Source organism: Orbicella franksi, chromosome 12 (assembly GCF_964199315.1).
Source record: "Orbicella franksi chromosome 12, jaOrbFran1.1, whole genome shotgun sequence".
NCBI lineage: Eukaryota > Metazoa > Cnidaria > Anthozoa > Scleractinia > Merulinidae > Orbicella > Orbicella franksi.
The window spans coordinates 4,982,700-4,998,405 of NC_138156.1; the positions used below are offsets into that span (position 1 = coordinate 4,982,700).

Below are 15,706 nucleotides of genomic sequence, written 5' to 3' on the forward strand. Positions count from 1 at the left end.
TTCCCCACAGGTATACAGGTATAGCATCAAAATAATTACATTAGACCTTTTAAATCATTCAGCAGAATGCTAACTTAAATGTTGCCAGATTACAACATGAAAGTATACACAATGTAGTTGAGGAGCTTGAACAAGTCAGTGCAAAGTTACTGGAGAAAACACAAAGTAACTAAAACCCTATTTTGACTGGCAAGTTGTGCATCACCAGTCTCTGCCCCAACCATTCCATTCAAGTGAAAAAAAAATTGTGACCAAACATGTAAATTTAATTTCTTATTTGAAATTGAAAACACACAAATAAGTCAGTTTTTGCAAAATCCAAAAGAAGCTGCAGTTTGAGAATGGGATCATTATAAACCTTTCCCCCTAGAGTCAACCATCACTCTGTAGTCAAGGCTCATTACAAATTTTAACTATATTTGAGCATGCATCAGCACTAATAAACAACAAAAGGGCTGAAGTGCTAACCCATGTTTAATGAAGGTATCAAGATAATATTATCCTTGACTGTACTCAACTGTTAATACAGGTAGAAATTAAAGGAGCTCAGTCATGGTATTTTGTGTCATTTTGGCCACATACAAAATTACCTTCAAATGGTAGGGACCTGAAAATAACAGGTTAATAAGATAGGAAAACACCAAAGACAATGATAAACCATAAAGGAACAAGGATGGCTAAGGATGGAGCAGATTAACATGGATTACAATCGACAAATTTGAAAAATTGAGGCTAAATTTTTCAATATGTGCAGACCGTGACTGAGCTCCTTTAAAATGTTGTGAACGTTTGTAGCAGAACCAGAATTTGGCAAACATGTTCAGCAGTTTCACAGAACACTGACCAAGCACTATACACAAGGGTGGTAAACACCTCTATGATCTGACTGAAATGGAAGCTTTCTGTGATCAGCATGCTGCTGGACTGTTTGGTCAGTTGCAAAATACGTGTATCTACAGTAGTTCAGAGACAAAATGTTTACTTAGCATTTTATCAGGGATATCTGGCATAACATCTTTTTGTGTTTGTGTGCGTGCTAGAAAAACTCTCCAATCCAGAGGGCAAATGGCTCAAATCTCAAAATGAAAGGAGCCAGTCACAGTTCACTGATGTGTACATGGTTCTTGGGTTCAGCTGCCACCCACAGCCATTACTTAACTATGAAAAGACCTTGGTCGACAGACAAGAAGACAGAAGTACAAAAAAACAATATTTGTTTAATAAGGGAGGCAATAAACGTGAGATCACATGTTGCTAATAATCATCAACTGGAATTAAATTAGTTAGTCTGAGCCAGCAATTTTTTGGTATTTCCACTTAGAAAACAGAAAAATTTGTTGTGGATCATAACAAAATTATTGTCCAATCAATGATTGTAGACAGAAGATGAGTCTACTAGCATTAATACAAGGTGGTAATACCAATAAGAGTTATGATAGAAGTTTCAGTGTTACTGTATACTCCGAGAGCAGAAATGTACAGTGTTTCACCCAAAATTTGCAGAATACAAAGTTCCTGCTCTTCATCAAGGAAGACATTTTTTTGCATGCCAAACACTATCTGGTCCACAAGTTCTGTAGCAAGTACCACTTGGCATATGTGCACTGCAGTTGTGGATGTACAAAGTCACAACAAAATGGAAGTAGTTGATTTGGGAGATGATATCACTAAGAGTCACCGCAATGTTCACGTGACCATGGAGGGTGGCACAGTCCGCCCTTGTCAAGGGGCTATTGACGTTCAGCATCTCCTTGGTGAATTTTCAGAACCACCTTGAAGTTTTCACAGGGAAAAAGATTGAAATCCTTCACTCTAATTTTAGAAGGTAGCTAGTTTTGCAACTGTGTAGGAAAATCAAATTTTCAAAAGAGGAGGCTTTAGAAGCAATAAATTGCCTCAAAACTGTAACAGAATCATTCAACCTGTGGTAAATTGTTAAAATTAACTCAAGAAAAACTTCAAAAAAAATTTTCAAAATAATTATGGTTAATAATCTCCTGGTTTTTTCCGTTTTCGAATTCTTAAGTAATGAAGACATTGCATGGTCAGGTGCTATGGCCACTGGTATGGAATTTTATTGAAAGGTGGAAACATCACAAACATGTATTGTGAAGTGGACATAATATAACGAACTATTATTTTTGAAAGTTGTACAATGTAAGTTATTAATGACCTTCTTAAGTGTATGTATACAGAATTCTGCTTACCAATTTCTTATTCTTGACTTTTACTGTATGAGCTGAGGTGTATGCCAATGACAGCTCAGCATGAAGAAAACAAAAACAGTGGAGATGAAGACGACGACGAACCAGAAAAAAGCTCAAATAGAGAATCAGAGAATCGAGGGGATGACAAGTTCGATGATCGATTACAGGAAAAAGGTTGATGACATCAAAGCAAACAAAATTTGCGGAGCGCTTGTGAATTTACATACCCTGGTCCCAGAGATTTTTCTTGATTTTTCTCCGCACGAGAGAGCTACGAGAGAGCCGCGAAGTGGTGAAAACACGAGTCGCGAAGCGGCGAGAAAGAAAAACGAGGTTTTTCTTTCTCGCCACTTCGCGACTCGTGTTCGCCGCTTCGCGAAAAGAAAAATCAAGAAAAACCTCTGGGACCAGGGTAGAATTTAAAAGGAAACGAATCCACCAGAGATCCTTCCATTATATACAAATCCCAAACAGAAACCAGTGCAAGGATGTAGCAGAATTTCGCGCCGAATTTGCTGTGCTCCTCCAAGCGCAGGCTAACATCGTCGTTGTCGGCAAACATCAACTGCAATCCATTGATTTTATGCTCATCCTCAACAACCCAGTCTTTCTTCATAAATAACCATTAATAAAACTGCAAGTATACTGACAAACTGGCCAAGCAAAAAGCACCAACTTGTGGTGAAAAGAGCACAATCAAGCGCTGTTCACACAAACTACCGTTCAATGGCCACTCGATCGCGCTTCCAATCCCCGCAGTAAGTCAGCGGTCAACGTTCTGCGCACGCGTCCTTAGAAAAAGTCCCCAGCCAATCAGCGGTTTTTGAGACCTGTCATAAATAAGAAATATTTTATAATGCTACAAAAACACTAAATGATAAGCAAATACATATCTTTTATTATAGGTCCTCTGATTTTGTTATGTTTTTTTTTTCGAAAATAAGAACATGCTTGAATTTTTAGGAACAACAGGTAATTATATAATGGGCATTTCAATTCCAAAATTATAACCTAAATGAGTGGCAATTCATCACTTTATGGGAACGTTATATCTACATTTAATTAGTAAGTCAGCCTATTTTACAGCAGGTTCTTCAAGTATGGTAAACATTTTGTTTTTAGCTTGTCTTTTTGATGTTTTTAAAAGAGTGCTTTTCGTTAAACGTGCTGGTATTTAAACATATACACTAAAATTCAAAAGGAAATAAAAGAGAAAATTGATACGGTAGAAAAATGTAGAAAAGTTTTCTCTTGTGGAAAAGACTTTTCTACATTTTTCTACCGGATCAATTTTATTCTTTTCTATCTTTTGAATTTAAATAATTTATTTTAAGTGCCACGCGCGGAAGAACAATTGATCTGTTTTTGTTCATTCTTAACACTTTTAGGCATTTAAACATCCTGTCAGACTTTGTGGATGCGGAGATTTTCCTGATTGATGGTGATTCTTTGCTTTTGGAACTTTTCGGAGAGGAGAGCCTTGATTGGCGTCATGGTGGACAGTTTCTGCACCTCACCTATCTATTGGAGCGCTTTTTACAATACTTCACAGACAAAGGTTAGACCGCGGTTGCAGACAAAGCCGTTTGCACAGCTCCGTGGCTAATCTATCTGTGTTAGGATGGGTAATTGAATTGCGCAGTGTTAAAATTGGAAGGAAACGATATGTATAGTTTTTGTTTCCTTCGCTCAGTGGGTAGTTGTATTACTTAATGCCTAATCGTACCTCTTTGGTACACATATCAGAGGAGTTTGTTTGAGCCATGGTTAATGTTTCGGCGAGATTAATCGAGCCAAAATACCCATGGCGAGACCAAACGACCTTGATATGCCGCCGAAGCGTACCGTGATAATAATATCGTAGCCATATCTGGCCACTGACTTGATATCATAGGACATCAGAACGTACGGCTTCAGTGACTGGCTAATTGCGAATTTGGGTATGGTAGTAACTGAAAGTGATGACAAGGTTTCTTGTTTTCTTTAAGTAGAATGCAATACATTATGACACAATTGTCTGATTGGTTGTTTCCTTGACAACATAGGCGGCGTTTTTCACATCGTCTTTTTCAAAGACATGGAGATCATCTGGAAGACTCAACCGTCCATGTTGCTAGCTCGCCAAGCTCTTATTCTTCATCTTAAGCACAACACATCATTCACCGTTGTCACTTCGATCAACAATTTCTGGGAAAAGGAATGGCAAGATTACATTAGCGACAAACTGCCTGCATTTCTGCTGCTAACAGACGCGGAAACCATTCCTTGGATAACCAAAAAGTTTGACTGCGCCATAGAGTTTTTCTTCCGTAGTCTCCTGTTCCATTGCCTTGGACAGAAATTAAACTGTGTGTTTATTTCGGGCATCCAGATGACAGCCACAAAGGTGATGGGCTTTTACTCGGAGTCTAGGTTTGAACATAGGCGCCTCTTTAGAAAAGTAAGTGACCGGGCTTATCCCTTCTTATATCCTGATTTTGCAAAAACAACTTTTCAATATCTACTGAATATAATAATTTAATAACAAGTTTGCCATATCTTATGACTATAATAATTATCAGTTACGTTGACTACTTCAAATCTACTATCGTCTTATCACAAATGCCGTTCTGTTATTGGCTTCGCTACTCACTTCCCATTCTGTTGTGGAGCCGGAGTGAGTAGCCTAGCACAGTGCGGTTGTTAACAAAATGGCGACCGTTTCTTTGTGTTTTCGAAGTGTCTGTGAAGAGGATTGTTGTTAAGTTTTGAACGACTATTGTTATTCGCTCATGATTTCGTGGTAACTATCACGCGATAGAAATCCAGAGCGAAATCTAATTGTTAAATTGTCATTTACTGACTTTGCTTTCAAACCCAGTTACTCGAAATCTCACCGTCATTTTGTCTTTCTAGTTCAAGGAGCCAGTCTGGAAAACGTTTCAATTTCTTATGAGATATTGTCGTGATCGGCGATCTGCGAATGGCCTCGGGGGTCCAGAAACCTCTTCTCCAGGAAGTCAGGTGCGTGATACATTCTAATTATGCAACGCTTTGGAGTGGTATAGCATGGAATATCCCACCCGTCACTTGTATTTTCTTGGTATATAGACAGTCGCCTTTATCGTAGAGTACACAACTGCTTTCCTGTGTTCTAATTTGTAATATTTTCTATGGAATGATATAAATATCAGTTCATTATTCTAAGTGTGTGAGATTTCATCACACCTCATACATTCCACGATCATAACACGAACCTATTTGTGTTATTATCAGTTCTTTTGTGTACTTAAGGTTACCGTGAACCCTTAGAGGTGTCTCATGTCCAAGCGATTTAGCGTGAAAAAAAGGGGGGTCACCGACTTCGTTTTGGAGAGAACATGCCCGAAAGAACACCCTAAGTCCGAAAAATCGGGCTTCGTTAGCGAATAAGGCCACAGTGTCTGTAAGCCCAAAAGTATCGCAATTAGATCTTTGAAGTGAAATGTTCTCTGCCAAATATTGTTTAAGTGGACCTATTAAGTGAATTTAGTCAACTGGTGAGGTTCCTTAAAGAACAAGTTCGCATTTAGCGACCATAGCTGCACGCGCCTTGCAGCCGCAAGATGGCAGAATTCGATTCGATGTCCCGTGGACAGAAATCTTGAAATTTTTTTAACTTTCCACATTGATTTGTTGTTCATTTTTGGACAATGTGGAAATAATTGTAAATAAAATCTGTTTCTGGAAAGAAAAGTAGGAGTCACCGAACGTCCAAGATCGTTAAATCCAAGCAAAGCTATAGCAATGGCCACCTGCCCTATCATTGTTCATTTCAGTACTTAGCACGCGCGCTCGATGCATGACGTGGTGTGTGAATTTGCGTGCGCAGTAAGGATGCGCAGAAACAATTAGCGCTAACGTCCTTAAATGATCTTTGATGTATTTCAGATTGACGTTAAAGCAGAAGTTCAAACTGCTTGTCAGTCCACACCACCAGTTGGCTGTCGTGTTTTGGCTAGTGTCCTCGCTTGTGCTCAGGTCCTGTGCAAAATCCACAACGAACCCAACACCAATGAAGTAAGCAAATGATGATATTTACTGTTTTTTTTTAACGTTAACATTACACGGGTAGACGTAGCTTTATTTTCACCTCTCAATTTATTTTGTATACTATATAGGAAACTGCAAAAAATGCAGAGGACAGAATGAAGCTTTTCTTACTTCACACTGTACTGCTTAACAAGCTACCACTGAAGTACAGAGCGCAGGCTGTAAACAGCACCTTGTTGGATGAATTCTGTAAAACACAAGATGGTAAAGCTCATCCCTTCTACGAGGTCAGTGGCTAATTTAGGAGAGCGACTAACGCTTAAAAGAGAATTCAAAATTAGGTTTCTTTTACTGAAATAAACTTCTGCTACAACAGATTAGCATCATAACTAGCTGAAAGGCAGTTTCGTACCATTTATGTGGCACCCTGCCGGATCACACCGACTATAGAAACCTTAAGCAGTGACGACGGCGACACCAAGGACGACGCCTAGCAAGTACAAAAGGGATTTATATTTTACCTTTGAATTTTGCAGTTATCTAGATATCCTCAGCCCGCTGATCAGTTTAAAAACCCGCTCAAACTAAATATGTAACTCCGGCGATCAACTCCAATAGAAAATACAAAAAATTAGTCGTTATGGCTCGCGTTCTACAAAATACCCAGAACTTGGCCCTTTCACGTTGTTGTTTTGCAGAGGACGGCTAAGAAATACACAAAGAATTATAACGCACGTGCACAGCCATTGTACTGGTCATTAAATCTTTTGTTTGGTATCGTTCCCGTTGCTGTTGTCGTCGTGGTTTGCTTAAGCTCCCTAATAACACATTTGGTGCCCCCCTGCCCACCCCTCCTCCCGAATTCCAAACAAAAAGCGAGAAAAATCTGAGCTGCTTAATATTATCTCATGTGAAAACTTTTTTGTTGCTATTTGTGTCCATTGAATAGATTCAAACAAGTCTATGGGAGATTCTTAAGTCAATACACGATGTAAGCGCTGGCAATTCATTAGACATGTCTTCAGTGGCAGATCTAATGGACGGGCGTCTTGTCCATACTCTCTTCTGCCTTGCCTTGGATCAAAGATCTATGGGAGTGGAAGGTTTGTCATGATATAGACTACTTCATTTATTGTAACTAATGGCAAGGCATATATATAATTGGTAAATATGGAGATATGGATATATGTAGATATGGATTATGGATATTTTGAGTAATAGAGACCCCTGACAGAAGGGGAATCGTCTGCGTCTTTCATGAAATATCTAGTTTTCTGCAGTTTTACTATTCAATTATGTAGCGACGAACAAAAATTCTCGTCCCAAAACCAAATCTTTACTTTTCTTTGGCGCGATTTTGTGGAAAAAACCTCATCTGTCACTTTGCAAATCATCAACCTTTATCTTCGGAAATCTACGGAAATTTTCAGAAAATGTTCAGAAACGTTCGTCTGACCTTCGGATAAATTTGGAACTTCGGAAAGTGGTCGGAAATCTTCGGAAAATCGCCAAAAACGTCGTTACTTATGAGAATTTTATACAATAAAAAGAAAAATACATGGTCGCTTAGAGATACGAAATTTCTCTTCGAGTGTTTAAAAATATTTCACGAGTGAGCGCAGCGAACGAGGGAAACATTTTTCAAATATCCCCGCGCGGCCAGGTAATATCCTCTATTTATACACAGTAAAAATTCATTCAGCACAATTTAAAAGTATAATATCTAAGTCTACCTAGCTAAACTAACTAATAATTAATATAGTATCATAAGAATAAAAACCTCTCATACCACTAGAGCTGCTTTTCAAGGATACCGTGTCTCATGCAAAGCGGTAATGAAGCAGTTTGCGTTTAAATTCCCTTAAAAAAGACTGTAGATTGAAGTTCATGGTTGATGAATATTCATGGTAAAAATCATTTTTTTTAAATCTGTTTTGCTTCTCGATCTGCACCAGGCCTCAGTTTGCCAGAGGATATGATCAAAGAAACAGAGGCTGCGTGGAGTAAAGTTGTTGCTATTGTGAATAACGTACATCCTTCGGATTCTCTTCGATCTCAATTTTTTCCCTTGTTTAAAGAGAACGTGACGGGTGATCAAAGCTTACAAGGTGAGAGCGTTTTACCAAACTTCAAAGCTATTTGAGCATTTTGCCTAATTGCCTGATATAACTAACCACTTGGACATAGTTGGCATCGTTGATACTCCTTTAAGAAGGAAAATGAAACCTCACGTGAATGCTCGCTTATCTTTTTAAAGTAAATCACATTATTTTTACTCAGTTCTTGAGCGGGCGTAATTCAACAAATCCTTGAATCTGATTGGTTCCTGGAGCGGGCGAAATTTTTCCATCCGGCCCGCTCAAGGCGGGCGGAATCGTATTGTTGATCTATTTGCGTGACCGAATTACGGATAATCGTTAATCTTTGGTCTTTTTACATTTCCATCGACGATTAACCAACACAAGTTTATCTCTATTCACTTTTAAATGACAAGGGAAGTTACTGTAAATAAATCCAGTTGAGTGTTTTGAAGTTGTGAGTTGTGAGGTTTGTTTTGTTTGTAACTTGGCGCTGTAATTGTGCGTAATCCTGTGTTTCTCTCGCCGTAAAGTTTCAAGTTAAAACTGAGTCAAGTTTTTCACTATACGGACCTCCCAGCGGGTAAATACCGGTTTGAACCCAAGAGTATCAGTACACACATTTTAGTTCGTATAGTGTGATCGTCCGGGAGAGGGTAGTTCTGAAAAGAACTGTTGTTGGTGACTGACGTTTCGACAACCTGAGCGGAAGTCATCTTCAGAGTCAAGCGAATAGTGTTTGTCAGTCGATGATGTTATAAATCTGGTCCGTTAAACGTGATTGGTCAGTTTAGCCTTGATGGTATTGGGTGAAAGACTCGTGTAAAATTTGTCATCAGTGATTGGTCGGTTTCGATCCGTCTATTGTTAGTCAAATTGGTCGTTTTTTGGTAAAAGTAAGTAAAGTAAAGTGAAAGCTTTATTAATGTGTCAATGTATTTAGTTTTCACAACTAATTGGGGACACACACACACACACAAATTAAAATTATTTACAAATAAGGAATAATAATAAAAATGTATATCGTTGTGAAATTAAGTCGGTCTGTTAGAAGTCCGTTTGTCGGTTTCGTTTCCGTCATGGATAAGTCGTTCGTAAGGCGCCGGTAGTGCTGACATCTGTTAAGTGGCGTTTGCTCTAGGTTAGTGTACCAGCTTCCAGAGTCAGTCGTTGAAAATAGTTTGTACTGCAGATTAAGCACTGAGCAGAGTCCCAGTCAATGTTGAGGTTTGTCAGCTGATGATGTGCAGCAATGTGATTGTTGGCATCACCATTTCTCGTGGCTCGTTTGTGTTCAGTCAGTCTTGTGTTAAGGTTTCTGCCAGTCTAACCAAAGTAGGAAGCCTGGCAGTCGGAGCATTTGATCGTGTAAACTGCTCCCTGTCTGTTGTTAGGTTCGTCCCTGTCTTTAACGTTGGTCACTCACCAACAACAGTTCTTTTCAGAACTACCCTCACCCGGACGATCACACTATACGAACTACCATATATATATTAACAAGCGACCCGTTCCAAGGGACAGTTGTGCCACGATGAAGAAAGCACCAAACCATTACCGTGTTACTCCTTTTGACAACGGCAATTTTATGCAAATATACAATTATTATGCGATCTGTTTTGTTCTAGAACGACCTTCTGAGCCAGACTCTTGCGTGAAAGTCAGGCGTCTCCTTGAGGTCGAAAGCGACCTCGTGAATGAGTATGCTGGAGACATTCGGTCAAAAATTAACGCCACGGCTGGGTAAGACGTTCTTGACATATCGCTACCACTATTGCTTTGTGTAACGTGGGAGGAAATTACACCCTACATCTTAACTTTTCCCAATTCTCTTTCCAGAGATGAGAATGAAGAAGTTTTCAACATTGGCCGGGAATTTGATGAACATTATCACTGGCATTCTCTAAAGCCCCTTTCTGATGATTACGACCGAACAAAACAAACGTTCACAGGCAAGATATTAAATGAAATGCAGCATTAGTAGATCTAGTGTGGAGGCCATGGAAGTGCGGACCCCCCTTTTTTGCTGGAAATTATCCGACCCAAAGGGTCAAAGATCCCCACTTACTTTGGAGCAAGAAGAGGCTCACAACCACACAACTCCGATCCCCAGCTTTTCCCCCCTTCCATCTCATAGTTCCACGTCCCTCTCTCCTTGAGCATCTTGGGATGTGCTACTACTAGCACACCGAAAGGGAAAAGCAAAGGTTAACCCTTGGACGTACAAGCTAACTCATACCCCCACCATGGTTCAAGGGGGAGGGGGTGGATGGAACCCCTCCCCTGGGGTTTCGTTCTGTTAAAGCACAGTGAAATAAATTTAGATTGAGTAGAATGCCCTGAACTTGCTCTACAAAATGACACCGTTTTTGCTGGTTATGACGACATATTAGACCTGCCATCTTGAATCTTGGATTTCACTATTTTCTTAAAAAGTCAAGAAAAGACAAAGATTAATACAGAATCAAGCCAGAATGCTTATGGAATGCAAGCATTCATGAATTTCTGCAATTTGAAAATATAGTGAATTATGTTAAAAAAAGTTAAGTTTTGGCCAGACCTACCTTGAAATTGTGGTTGTCATGGCAATAGCATCCACCCCCCCCCCCCCCCGCTATCCCCCATTTTACGTTCAAGGATTAAGCCCGACCAGGAGCCATAATCGGGGACGGAGACCGTAAGTCTCGGAATTCGCGCGCACCTATGATATGGGACAATTTTTCTATTTTTAGAACAAATTGCGCCATCCTGACGTCATATATCCGCGCGGATTCACGCACATGTCGGGGGCTCTCGCGTGGATGTTGTCACGTTGCCTGATCAAATGGTGAGAGTTGCGAGATTGTCTTGCAGATTTTTCACAGCGGTGGCAGGGAATAAGGCAGGGAATACGAACCAGGGGACTTATATGTAGTTTTATGCTCTGAGCTAAGGGAAAAGGTGGGTTTTTCAGGGTCGAAAACAAGACTTCAATCTCGCGCTGGGTATGAATAATAAGATCTGCTCACGCTAGTCGTAAGCTTACGCGTATGTTTTTGCGTTCAGCTCTGACTTAAGAATATAGCAAGAAAACTCTCTACTCTGGTATCGAGTTAATTTGTGAGTTTCTCAAACAATGCTTAATCATAACAAAACCTGTTTTGATGGTTTCTTATTGTTTCTGCTTGTTTGGTGAGTTTGCAAAAGTTTTTGAAAGGAAAGTCTGACGCGTACAATTAGCTCATTTGCATAGTGCAGCTCGTGCACTTTCAATTCCGAGTCGGTGTTTTCAATTGTCAACAAATCTTGAGAAAGATTTCTTTCGTTATCTTTTGTGCTGAGATGCTGTAACAAATTTCACGACCGCAAAAAAGGCTACTAACATCATGTGTGTTTCTTCAACATAAGTATAATGAAGTTTTACACTGCGAAACTGAAAATAGACAAGGAGTTTTGATAACTCCATCAACAAAATCGAAACCGTTATTCCAAGTTGATTAAAGAAAGCGTCATCGTAACTTTGCTGATTATTTCTGCTTTATTCGCATATTTTCAGCTTAGCTTTTAATATGTTCTCAAACATTTATCAATCTTAAACATATTTAAAAACTATAGAGTTATTGTTTGAGTTCGATGTACGCTTTCACGCGAAAGTGCGGCGGAAGTACAATTTGTCATGTTTACTGACTGTACAAAACACGCATCGGCGGGCGCTCTCATTCATCGAAAACAGAGAATTTACTGGATTTTTACACGAATAAAACTGAGCAGTATCTATGGACGTAAAATAAAAGTTATTGGCCCTTGATGAAACATCAAGCGTTGCTTACAATTCAAGCGAAACTCAAACTAGCAATTATTTTGTTTCACTTGTCGGTCGCGAGAGACTGACAAATTCCTCGCAAGCGTGTGGCAAGAGGAGCTAGGAAACTATGAAGTCCTGAAGTTCTGCTATATCTAAATGTATCCAGCTAGTTTTTTTGCTGTGTCATGCAAAAGCTGTTAATCTTCAACATATGTGAAATTTAAAGTGGAGTAATGTACAGCTCATGTAAAAGAAGCATCCGTCGGAACACAACTTGGTCGGCGATATATATAAGCTTACAGCGGAACATACCTAAATTCGACACTGTCTTACTTCGCTCAAACTGGAGCAGCTTACGACGAAAATACTTAAGCAAAATTCCAACAGACGTAAACGCGTTGAGTTGTGGGCCAAAAACATGAAAAATTTCGGGAATTTCAGACGCCGTTTCCCCCGCGCGACATCCGCAAAAATCCTCGCAGCATGTACGCGCGTGTGCCGCAGGCGATGGCGCAATTTGTTCTAAAAATAGAATTATTGTCCCATATCATGGGGACAACCCCAATACCAGAAATGGCGCGCGCCTACGGTCTCCGTCCCCGATTATGGCTCCTGGCCCGACAGCTTGTTAAAAACATGTTGCAGAAGTGAGACTAAGTCAAAAGCTATTGTAACCAAAGTTATCCGTTTCTTTTTGTTCTTAGATAAGCCTCCAGACGACCCGTGGCAAAGAAAATTGTATTTCAAAGACAAGCAGAAATACGTTCGCTATCATAGACTTTATGGCAACTCACTTGTTGGAGGCATTAACCAAGCGAAAAGTATCATAGTCACGGAGACCGGGGATAAGAAGGAAAAAGGAAAAAAGACGGTAAGACAGTTATTAGTTTTGACGAGCTATTTATTATTACAATTTCCATCATCTCTGTATTCCTCCCTGATATATGCAATGCGCTTTTATTCCCCTGATAAACTTTCTAAGTTGTATCATAAATTTTATAGTTCCAAAACACTGCTCGCATTGCCCTCTTTCCATAGAGCAAGAAGGCAGCACAAATTAAAGAAGAAAATAACCAAAGAATGAAAGGTTTGTAATTTATATGATGACGGAGCTCGTCTGATCTTTTCTTTTTTGTTATCAAGAAAATATGTTCAGCCCTTGTAGAGGGAAATAGAGTATGGATTTTCGCTATTTTGGTCTGAAATAATGTATATTGGTATATTCGGGAGATCTTGTGTACTCAGCCACTCTTAAGAAAAAGTTGATTCTTCATTATTCAGCTCTGTTGATGTTAACATCGATGTCGACTTTGAAGTCTTTTTTAATTGTTTATTCCATTCTTTGGTAGCTGAGGTCATGTGTCTATAAGACAGGCATTGTGTGCAATCTCAGAGTTGGCTTTTTCTCAAAACCTCCACAGAGCAAGACAAGAAAAAAGATCTAGAAAAGTGGTATCATTTTCGTGAGGACATCGAAAGCAACTTGAAGAAAGACAACTACGATACGGCTTTGAAGTTGATTGATACATACGAATCAGATTGCAAATCTCCAGAACTTCATCTTCAAGCGCTCATGAAAAGAGCACAGAGTGGTTACGAAGCCTGGCAACATACAAGTAAGTAAAAAAATAAGTTTCTTCCATTACAAATCAGTTATATTGTATTCTATTCTTTAAAGAATTAAAATTCTTCTGAATTTTTTGTATTTTTTAACCACCTGTCGGGCCGAGTACACAAGAAAGAATAGACTCTTTGTAAGTCCTCTTCGGTTGTAAGTGGTCCAGGAATCAAATCGAGCTTGCGTTTTTTCTCGCTTTGAGGTCAGCTTCTGCAGCTTGACTTGTGCTCAAGTCAAGAGGAAGAGCTGAGAACTAAACTATGCATATCCGTTGATGATGTCTTCGATTACTATATGTAACTGATAAATTTACCATTGCATTAATCTTCTAGGAACATGTGACCCTAGCTGTAACGATATGAAGTATCCTGTCCTAATAGTGCAAAGTGTCCAGAAAATCGCACAAGGGTTCTCGAGTCTACTAACAGAAAAGAAGAAAAAGAAACTCGCTGAATGCATGCAGAAGCTGGGTTTCAATGACATCGCAGGCTCGTTTTATGAGTTGCAGCCTGAAAGTGGAAAAAGGGTAAGCAGCGTAAAAAATGCTACGAAGGAGGTAGCGGGATGGGGGGGTGTTGGGGGGGGGGGAGGGGAGAGCGGTAACCGGCGATGGACTATAATTCCATCCAGGGAAAAGCAACACTCCAATTACCTTTATTACATGGGCTGACTTGATTTTACGCAAATTAACTCAAGCGTGTTAAGGCATGACTCAAAGCTTGATTTGCATCCAATTTGAAAAGAGCCATAACTTTTGAGCAATTTACTCAAACACCTGCAAACCTTTCAACAATATAAAACATAATAACCTTAACTCGTTTTGGTTTAAGGGTTGATTAGCTGTTATCAATATTTGATTGGATTAAGAGAAAATTGAAAATGTGTTGGCGAGATGCCATATAACGGATATCAATTGAAAGCTTGTGGTAATTGTCTTGTCGTCCCTTATATGATTCTGGCTGGAATGGTTGACAGTGATGTATCGTTTATGAGATAAATAGCGAAACAGGTCACTTAACTTGTTTTATCTCCTAATATCTTGTCAAGACAACTAATAAATCTGACCATTCCAGCAAAGAATAACTGATAATTTATACGTCGCTTAATTATAAGTTAACCATTCTCACCCCATTTGAGGTTTTACTATTGCCAAAATTATGACGTCACTAGACACATGGCCACCATAAAAATATCGCGATTTAAGGACAATAAAATTCCATTGGTGTGTACTTTTGGTCTTCCTGGGGCAAACAAAAACACGTTGTTTCCATAGGAAAAAAGTTTAAACTTCGCGGGGGGTCCTACCAAGGAATGAGCCATGCCTCAATATACTTGAGAATGTCTTGATACGTACATTACTTAGGCCGGACAGCTTTCTGTTCACACTACAAGCGCAAGATTCCAACTGGAGCACATGGGGCATTTGCTGAAACGAGACGAGCGTACGGATCGTGATCCTAGAGTGGAAGACTTTATTCCAGACACATGGCAGGTATGTTATGAGAAGTGTGAACGGGGCGTAAATATGAAAGCCAAACTGCACACACATGTAAATGAAAAAGTGTACTTCCTTGACATTAGGCATGAAAACAATAAAACTGACATTTTCGTCACGCTGAACTCTAATGTCCTAAGAGATGTCGACATCTGTTATTGATTTTGCAATTCGTTCGTTCAGTTAAGACTTCTTATTTTTTCTCTAGCTTCTCAGCGGTCCGAAATCGTAAAGCCTTGAATCTGATTGGCTAGTCGCGCGCGCTCTAGCGGGCGGAATTTCCAATCCGGACCCCGAGTACGGACCGCTCCGAAATTTCCAAATTGGGCAACTTTTCAACCTTTTTGTTACACCGTAAAACCACGTAAAATGTGAACATTCAACATAGAGTCAAACTGAAACAATTATGCATACAGTACCGCTTTTTGTGCTCGAAATGTTGAACGCACACGTTCACCAGATTTGAACTGAACGGCTTTAATTAAAACAGTTTAACACAAAAGTTGCTTTCAAAGC

The 15,706-nt window shown here is 39.5% G+C and overlaps 1 protein-coding gene across 3 annotated transcripts in view; it reads left to right on the forward strand.

Annotated features, from left to right (window-relative positions):
- LOC145462856 (putative ATP-dependent RNA helicase DDX60) overlaps window positions 1-15,706 on the forward strand; it is a 61,038-nt gene that overhangs the window by 18,670 nt on the left and 26,662 nt on the right. For all 3 annotated transcript variants that reach the window (XM_081446486.1, XM_081446487.1, XM_081446488.1), the window contains exons 5-18: window positions 3,596-3,765; window positions 4,253-4,647; window positions 5,103-5,210; window positions 6,117-6,245; window positions 6,347-6,505; window positions 7,168-7,321; window positions 8,174-8,326; window positions 9,922-10,036; window positions 10,133-10,245; window positions 12,782-12,948; window positions 13,116-13,164; window positions 13,499-13,693; window positions 14,028-14,221; window positions 15,059-15,187. In XM_081446486.1, coding sequence (XP_081302612.1) covers window positions 3,596-3,765; window positions 4,253-4,647; window positions 5,103-5,210; window positions 6,117-6,245; window positions 6,347-6,505; window positions 7,168-7,321; window positions 8,174-8,326; window positions 9,922-10,036; window positions 10,133-10,245; window positions 12,782-12,948; window positions 13,116-13,164; window positions 13,499-13,693; window positions 14,028-14,221; window positions 15,059-15,187 — 2,230 coding nt within the window. The remainder of the gene's footprint in view (window positions 1-3,595; window positions 3,766-4,252; window positions 4,648-5,102; window positions 5,211-6,116; window positions 6,246-6,346; window positions 6,506-7,167; window positions 7,322-8,173; window positions 8,327-9,921; window positions 10,037-10,132; window positions 10,246-12,781; window positions 12,949-13,115; window positions 13,165-13,498; window positions 13,694-14,027; window positions 14,222-15,058; window positions 15,188-15,706) is intronic.